The sequence below is a fragment of the Lontra canadensis genome, unplaced genomic scaffold (genome assembly GCF_010015895.1).
Source record: "Lontra canadensis isolate GAN:19392208 unplaced genomic scaffold, GSC_riverotter_1.0 scaffold71, whole genome shotgun sequence".
Taxonomy (NCBI): domain Eukaryota; kingdom Metazoa; phylum Chordata; class Mammalia; order Carnivora; family Mustelidae; genus Lontra; species Lontra canadensis.
In genome coordinates, this window is record NW_022631065.1 from 1,557,338 (window position 1) to 1,566,226 (window position 8,889).

Sequence of the window (8,889 nt, forward strand, 5' to 3'; positions counted from 1 at the left end):
GCAATCTCAGTACACAGCGGTGGAAGGAACTGAGAAAACGGCCAACTCACAGGACCGGAGCTCTGGTGACCCCACAAATTTCTGGATCATTTTGTGCCTGAAGCTATCCATGGACTGTTTAATGATTTCACCCAATAAATTGCTTTATGCATTTAAGCCAGAATGACCTAAGATTTCTGTTGCTCGCAAGCAAAAGAATCCTAAACAATACACTCCCCCAAAACAGAAAAAAAGGGGCTTCCTGCAGAGAAAAGCAAAGGACAGGTTTCTGTTCCTGATGACCGAAAGCCATCTCGGCTACAAGCCTACTGCTCTCCCCTGCTAGTCTGAGAGCTTCTGGGGGTATATTCACGGGGTACCCCAGCTCTTAGAGGCTTCATACATATTTCATGGCCCTGTCTGGTTCACCGCGAAATCCCTAGCCTCTAAACAGAGCGGGACACATACAGTAAACGTGGACTGAATGAGTGTCTGGGTCCCCCAGGCATGCCTCCCAGCCCCTCCCCTCATACCCACCAAAGGAATGGAAGCCGTGGCTACAAGCTTGCATGACATTTTATTCTCTACCAGGGGAGGGCGCTACAAAGAGTTTGGTGAGGGAAACTGGAGGGTCCACCCTGGATTTAGGAAGGCAGGAGCTGGCGATGGTTGTTGAAGACTCTGTGCTTCTCCTGAGGGTCCGGTAAGGCCCCAGAGGCTCCAAGACCTGAAGTGGTGAGAGGAGCCTGCTGTGGGCAGGTGTGTGGGGTCTTCGGGGGAAACGGGGACCCAGAGCCACCTGCCCCTACTGAACACACCCAGAGTTACATCCTGAAACCCAGTCAGGAACCTGAGCAGGCTGTGGGGCTTTGGAGATAAAAATCACAAGCTCCATGAAGGGAAATGGTGGGGAGCTCACTGTACAGGGTGACCCCAGATCTGTAAGTCCAAAGCCTCAGTCAAGGTTAAACGTGCTGCCAGAGCCACTCAGGGGACCCTTCCCTGCCCCACGTCCTACAGCCCTGGCATGTGCATGGACACAGCCTGAGCAGCCCTGGAGGAAGGGACTGCAGGGCCCTCTGTGCCATCGGGGTTCCCGAGCCCAGTGCTTAGGCCCCCAGGGTGTTGGGCAAAGTTGGTGCCTGGCTCCCATCCCCCAAGACCAGTGGGGGAAGGGAGATCAACCAGGGCTCTGATGTCTAGGAGTATCCCTATCCGAGACCACTTCCCTGGTATCAACCTCCTTATGCATAATCATCTCATTTAATCCTTATTTGAAATAGGAAATAGGGATTGTTATGAACAATGGGTGTTACAATAAGACTGATAAATCACAGACCTGTACCCTGAAACAAATAATACATTATATGTGAATTAATTGGATTTAAATTTTTTTAAAAAGGAAAAATGACTCAAAAAAAAAAAGAAAAGAAAAGAAATAGAGATTATTATCCCCTTCACAGGTAAGGACACTCAGTCTCACCGAGGTGGAGCCACTTGCTCAGGTGCCTGGCTGACCATCGACGGAGACCTGCTGTCACCCCAAGATTGCCTGTGAGAAAAGCAGCACTCGCGGGGCTCCAGCCAGGAGTCCCTGCTGTCCCCTCCGCACTCACCTATTTCTGGTCTGCACATCCTGATTTTCACACAGATTTTCTGGGGGGAATTGTCATTCTCGAGAGCCTTGGTGATGGCACTAAGACATTTAGTAACTGTTTTAACTGTTTTGTCACATAGACACTTGGGTATGTGTATCTTCTGGCATACCACGGACACAGCCCACTTGATGGCTTCCTGCAGTAAGAGCACCACAGAAAGATGGAGGAGTCAGGGGAGCTCTGCCCGGGTCAGCCCCCTGCGGGCCCCCAGCAGCTCGAGGCCCTGGGCCCCACTGACCGCGGCATGCCGGGAGTGGGACGGTGCATGGAAGCAGGGGCCAGAGATCTTGGGATTGACCCTCGTGCCCAGGCTCCAGCCCAAGCCTGGCCTGCACCGGCTGTTGAGAGGACAGTTGGCCCTGTCGTGTCTCAGTGCCCTGCACAACATCACCCCAGCCCTCGGCCCTCTGTGTGGGGAGTAGCGCCCTTGGCCGCTAGACCCACATGGAAGGTTCTGCTGCCAAGCTGCCTGGGTCCCAGGCCTGGGGCTCATGCTCAAGGCTGAGGCAGGAAGGTTAGGAGAAGAGAGAGCGTGGAGCCTTGGCACGTTCGATATTGAAGTATGTTTTGCTACCATTGAAGTCGGGAAGGAGGATAAAGCTGAAAACCCAGGGCTGAGGGAAGGCCGGGCAGCGCCAAGAGGCTGAGCCAAATCAGGGAGCAAAGGGGAGGGAGGGAGGGTGAAACAAGTCTTCTTGGTACTATCAGCCCTGACTCGGGGCCTGACAGGGAGCCAAGCATGTCCCACCCCGCCAGCTCCTTTAAAAGGCTTGGGCGACTTGCAAGACGGGGATTATTTTCCATCTCATTCTTCAGGTAGGAAACCGAGGCTCAGAAAGCCTGAGGGCTGGGCCCAGCCAGGCAGCCAGGGAGTGGCAGAGCTGGGGTTGATCTGTCCCGACCCAGGCCCCCCTGGAACCAGCCTCGCAAAGCTCCTCCATGGACACACGCAGTGGGGCTACAGGGCAAAGTTCCTACCTTCTCTGGGGACAAGTTTCCTTTAACAGGGGAATGGAAACCACGCGCACTCTGCTTCCTACATTCATGCGCCCAGAGCTGTGCCATTTCAGGGGATTTTCTGAAGTCAGTTACCAGACACAGGAAGGGAGCCTGCAGATTCCCTGCTGACAAGCTCTGGCCCTGCCTCAGCGCTGCCCCCAACCCCTGAATCACCGCTCATGCCCTTGACCACCCTGCAGATGGCTCCCCAAACCGCAAGGCCTTACCTGCGTGTGATTGTGTCTCAGGATTTTTCCCAGCCACTTGATTATAGCCATACACGTCTTACAGGGGGTGATTATCTGGTCACCCTGTCAGAAAATGATACCCCCTGAGGTGATCTCTCAGACACCCCCAATAGCCCTTGTCAGGGCCCCAGGATGAGGCTCTGGGGTGCCTCCTAAGCCAGCAGGATCGTCTATGTTCTTTCTGTCCTTTAGGGCCTAAAGCGGGCTGGTAGGCCCCTGCCCTCGTTCCCGCTAGTCTTCCTGGGACTGACACTCCAGACCCTGCCCCACACCCATAGCACCTTAGCCAGCTCAGCATCTCCCCCTCTTCTGGTGTCTGGTCAGACCCTGGAGGACACCATCATGGCCCCCCCACCCAGGCAGGGGTGTACACAAAATCAGCATCTTCAGCCCACAGCCCCCCTCCCTCCCCCCGCAGAGAGGTGCTGTCCCGCCTGGCACTCCCAGGGAGGAGACAATGGCGGAGAGGTGACGAGGGCAGGGTGGGGGGGTTGTTCTGGGAGCTGAGCAGGGAGCCAGCTGCCAACCTTGGGGTCCTCCTCAGCCAGGATCTTGAAGAACTGCTCCTCCTCATACATGTCAGCCATGGACAGGTCATTGTCCTCATGGGTCAGACCAGAAAAGGTCAGACCTGCAGAAGAAACAACATCAGCATCTCTCCACAGGTGGAAGGGGAGGGAAAGTCAGATCTCCTGGCTGCTAGGGAGCCCAGGAGGTGGCCAGAGCCCAGGACAGGGGTGGGGCTTTATGAGGAGTCCAGGAACGCTGTCCTCAAATTCTGCCCTGGGGTTGCTCTGACCTAGGCTCTGTGCCAAAGCCAAGCTCTCTAGTTCTTTCTGGAAAACAGGAGGAAAAGATTATACCTCCCCTACCATCATCCATGAACCCCTCTTCTGTCTCTGTCTCTGTGTGTCTCTGTGTGTCTCTATTCTCTCTCTCCCTCTCCAAAGTAAATGCACACTGGCGATTCACAGACCTGTACCCCTGGGGCTAATAATACATTATATGTTTATAAAAATTTTTTTTTTAAAAAGTACACACACAAAAACACACGCACACAGATCTGACCTAAAGGAAACTTCCCTCATCTCCTCTCTGAGGTCTTTCTTCTTCTCTTGCCTTCCACAAAGAATTCAAATCAGGTGGCCTGGCCCAGCCCACTCTCCAGAACTGTCCCTACCCTCAGCTAAGGAGGCGCTGCAAGTGGAATGGGGAATGTCCTTACCTGGGGTGGCCAGGAGCACCGACGCGAGGAGCAGGAGGGCCCAGAAGGTCATGGTGGGGCAGCTGCTGACACAGCCTCCACACCCCCTTTATGCAGGCTGGCCACCTGACAACGTGACCTTGACGGGTCCTGCTTCTCATGTAGGCCACCTCTCCAGGTCACTTGGTTTACCGCAAACACAGATACCAGCTTCTGCAGAAGAGGGGGAGGATGGGTTCTTCTGAGGTTACACACTATCTTCCACCTCCCTCCACACACACTGCTAGAACTTTCTGAGCTGAGTGGGGGGTTGGCTGGAGGGCAGCAGCTGCCCCAACCCTGCCTGGGATGTGCTAATGGAAGAGAAATCCCTGCACCTGAGGGGTCAGGTGGGGCCCTTGGCCATGGAGCATCCCGCCCCCTCCCCCTTCTCACCCCCCTCCTTCTGGGGGCTCCCTCCACCAGCCGTCTCCCGTATTCCTGCTCTCCCCCAGCCACAGCAGCCCACGGAGAGCTACCCGATTCTGCCGGATTTAGAGACAGGTCCCTCCGTGTAGATGCTGACGGCTCCTCCCAGCCCAACTTCCTCAGGGTGGTGAACCCCAAGCATGAGGACTGAAGAATCTCTGGTCCCCAGCTCCTCACCAGCCTTCTGGCCATCACCATGGAGGCAGGCTTTTCCCTCAGAGCCCAACCTGTCAGTGACGTGGTCCACAGGGAGAGACAACCTGTGGGGAGAAAGTGAGCTCCGGCCAGGGATCTAGTCCCAGCTCCCCGGGGCTCTGAGTCCTCGTCTGTGCATGAACGTCACTGGCCTTCCCCTGCAATAGACACAGGCTGCCCAGTCAGCATCCGGGACCAGATAAATCACAAATAATTATTTCACATATATGATTCCAAACATGGCATGGAATTTACTCGTTCTGTGTGCCCTGTTCACCTGACACTCACATGACCCAGGGTGTCTTATCTTTTGTCCAGCACCCTTCACCCTCCTCCTTCATGGCTCAGAGGAGGAGACTGGGTGCAGAGAGCAGGGGCCCTGACCTCAGCCACACGGGCTGCTGGTGGCACTGCCGGGGCTGGAACTCACTTCCTACCTCCTTTGGGGTCTTTCACCCCAGCTGCTGAGACGGCAGAGCCGCCCAGCCAGGACCAGCTGGCACGGTCCCCTCAGCACCTCCCAGCCCTCCAGCCCCCCTCAGCATTCGCTCTCACTACCTCACCCTTTCCCACTGCCTGGGAATCCCTTCATGGGCTGAGGACCAAGGGTCTGCCTAAATTCTCTAAATTCTTGTATCTTCCCTGAGCTCATTCAGAGCCTGCTCACCTCTGCAGAGAAGGAAAGCGGGTGGAGCTCTAGGCCAGCAGGCCCCGGACAAGCTGGGGGCACCTGAGCAACATTCCCCGTCTCTTGGAGTCTCAGTTCCCTTATCTACGAAATGGGCGTAGTGTTGCCTGCGCATGGGGCTCCCAGGTCGCCTGTCTTTGTGCATGAGGAAGCTTTTCAGCCTGCACTGTGCCGGCCAAGGTGGGCTAATGTCCTGGGTGGTTTCTGTGAGCGCTGCTCCCATGGGAGGGGACTGGGAGGGGGTTCCTGTCCTCAGGGGGAAAATGCCCTGCTGGGAAGGTGCCACAGGTATTTTTCCCACGGGACTCCTCCGTAGCCTTGACATGCCAGCATTGCTGGTGGGTCCCCAGCTTATCAGTCTCTCCTAACATCATTGGCCACAAAACCTTCTGGTCCAGGAGCTATTATGGGATCGGGGGACACTAGCTGACCTGGTACCCGTCTCAGGATGTGTCTTCAGGAGCACTGCCGGCCTAGCAGCCACTACAGCGTGAGGGGCAGCTGTCCTGGGGACTCAAAACAGAAGGACGGACAGCCAGGCCCCTCCCCAGACGGTCAGACTGAGGTCCTCCTCATTCTCACTTCCTTTCCTGCTTCAAGGTGGGCAGTGTGGAGAGTGGGCTAAGCAGGTTCACTACACCCCAGGGTGGGCCAGACTGAGCCGAGAAACATGGGGCCCCCCAAGTCTTTTCTGGCTCTTCTCCCCAGCTTGAGGAGGGCAGACACACCCACACACTCACTACACATACGCTCACTCACATCACACTCATAATGACGCACACTCATACACTCTGCAAAGTACTCACACACTAAGTGTCAGACCACACACGCACACACAGTGCACATGTGCACGCGCACACACACACACCCACACACCATCTTTATTCCTGCTCATTGTGGATGCCACCAATGCCAGACTGAGGAGCATGGAATGTCAGCATTTTAAGTATTTTCATCTCCTATTTCTATTTTTTATTAAAAAATATTTTAGGGGCATCTGGGTGGCTCAGTCGGTTAAGCGTCTGCCTTCAGCTCAGGTCATGATCTCAGGGTCTTGGGATCGAGCCTCACATCGCGCTCCCTGCTTAGCAGGGAGCCTGCTTCTCATTCTCCCTCTGCCTGCTGCTCTGCCTACTTGTGCTCTCTCTCCATCTCTCTCAAATAAATAAAGTCTTAAAAAATTTAAAAAAATATGTTTCAATCAGATAAGAAAGTTCAAATGCAACTGCCTAAAGTTAATCGCGCAAATACAGTAAGCCTGTTGAAGATATACAGGACCATCCACTTACACTTTTAAATGAATATATTTCAAAGTAAGTATATGTTTATGTGTAATTATATACCATGAAAAACTATCTTTAAACACCTTTTTTAACTCAACAAAATATGAACCTCCTTCCAGGTCCATCTATGCAGATTTCCTTCATCATTTCCACTGGTGGCTTAATGTTCTACTTTAGGGATGAGCTATAACTTGATTCTGAGGCTCATGTGTCCACCTTTTCACAGGCACAGCAGAAGCTGGGAAAGCCCTGTGATGTCTCCTGCAATGGTCTATGTGAGTAAGAGAAATGTCTTCAAATAGAGTGCCTCATGACCTCAAGATGGCTGCTATAGCTCATCCAGAGCTCAGGGCCTCATCCCAGGTAGAAAAATGGGAAGAGTGAAGCAGGAAGAGGTGACACCTATTTAAGAAGAGCAAATCTTTCCCAGAAACCTTCTGCTTCCATCTCATGTATAGATCTCAGTCACACCCCCCAGATGCCAAAGGCTACAAGGAAGAAAGCTGTCTGCTGGAAATTTGTTGTCACTTTGAACAAAATTGGGCTTCTGCCAGGAAGGACGAGAATGGGAATCAGGTAGGTTAAAGCAGTATGGGGTACAGGAGGACTTCTTGCTGAAAGGCCTTTGGAAGGAAGACTGATAGGACTTGGTATCTAATTGGACACCGAAAATTGAGGAGAGAGGAGGCCAAAGTTTTACCATATTTTGAGCCTGGGAAGCTGAAGGACTGGTTGCGAAGCAGTAAAAGTAAGAGAAGGAGCTTGTCTGTGACAAGTCACATTGAGGTGTTGCGGTGTGTGCCACTAGACGTGGAACGCTCCAGGGCAGGGTTGCCTCCGCTGAATCCGGGCTTGGCTCTCGCCAAAGTTTGGGTTTTCCCCCATCCCCCATCCCACGCTGCCCCTCTACCTAGGTGTCCAGAAAGGAGCTGCCACCCCTCTCCCAGCCCACCCCAGCATTGACTCCCCCAGCTCCCCCTGCTCTCTATGCTTTAACCCCATGGAAAGACTTTGGTCTAATGTGCAAAGACCACATTAATGAAGCGGAAGAGCCTCTGGAGGGTGACTCATGTTTGTTGTGGTTCTGTGGTAAGGCCAGATATTCCAGTAAGTTCTTGCCTGGGGAGTTGAGGGGAATAGCACAAGGTTCACGTCACGAGACTCCACGCAGGTGTCTGGGGTCCCACCAACGAGCACCTGGGCAGCTCCTACCTTCTTCCTGCTCGTGGGGTCTCACGGATGCAAGTCAAGCCCAGGCGCTCCAGGATTTCCTGTGTGAAGCTTACTGCTTTGTGTATCTTCTTCAAGGAATCTTGGCTTTCTCCAAGGCCATGAAGGTATCCTCTTGTTTTCTGCCAGGTTTTATGGTTTTAAATTTTGACATCTGGCCTATGATTTATCTCAAGTGAGCTAGGTTGAGTTTCCCCAGTTTCAGATCAATTTGTTGAAGATTTTCCTTTTTCCATTGAATTGCTTTAGCACAACAGGGTTGAGGGGTTGTATGAAAGCAAACACCAAAGATTTGGGGAGGATGTGCAGCAACTGCTACTTCTAACATTGTTGGCAGGAGTAGAAAAGGGTTAATCACCCTGAAACTTGGAATGACGGCTTTTCATGCAGTTAAGCCTCACCTGCCCTATGATCCAGCGATGCCGCCATCTGCATTTTTACCCACACTAAATGAAAACGTCTGTACATACAAAGATTACACAAGAATGACACACGTATGTGACCCAGCAATGATACTGCTGGATATATACTCAAAAGAATTGAAAACAGGGATTCAAAGAGATGTTTGCATATCAATGTTCCTAACAGCATTATTCACAACAGACAAAATTGGAAACAACCCATGTGTCTATCGACAGAAGAATGGAGTAAGGAAATGCAGTGTATACATACAATGGATTATGCAGCCATAAAAGAAGCAAAGTTTGGACACGTGCTATAACATGGATGAAACTAGAACGCCTCATTTTAAGTGAAATAAGCCAGACACAAAAAGGTAAATATTGTGTGATGTCACTTACATGACTATCTAGAATAGACAAATTCATAGGGATAGAAAGATTAGGGTTACCAGGGGTTGGGGGGAGGGGCTATGAGGGAATTATTGCTTAATGATTACATAGTTTCTATTTGGGGTGATGAAAAATTTTGGGGAATA

General features: G+C 52.4%; 1 protein-coding gene across 1 annotated transcript; it reads right to left on the minus strand.

Moving 5' to 3' along the window:
- Positions 1–537: 537 nt before the first annotated feature.
- Positions 538–4,940, minus strand: GNLY (granulysin). The gene is made up of 6 exons (XM_032880648.1): positions 4,817–4,940; positions 4,110–4,301; positions 3,412–3,515; positions 2,864–2,947; positions 1,596–1,773; positions 538–706 (listed from the first exon to the last, which is right to left on the minus strand). Exons 2-6 carry the CDS (start codon positions 4,159–4,161, stop codon positions 624–626), a joined length of 501 nt encoding a protein of 166 aa, XP_032736539.1. The 5' UTR covers positions 4,162–4,301; positions 4,817–4,940; the 3' UTR covers positions 538–623.
- Between the last annotated feature and the right edge of the window lie 3,949 nt (positions 4,941–8,889).

What these genes read in the sequence shown, in the direction of transcription:
- GNLY (XM_032880648.1), bottom strand. Translation starts at nt 4,161, where the DNA reads ATGACCTTCTGGGCCCTCCTGCTCCTCGCGTCGGTGCTCCTGGCCACC. An exon ending in TGGCTGAGGAGGACCCCAAG is followed by an intron (nt 2,948 to 3,411) that starts GTTGGCAGCTGG and finishes ATTTTCTGACAG; the next exon opens with GGTGACCAGATAATCACCCC. An exon ending in GATGTGCAGACCAGAAATAG is followed by an intron (nt 707 to 1,595) that starts GTGAGTGCGGAG and finishes TCACCACTTCAG; the next exon opens with GTCTTGGAGCCTCTGGGGCC.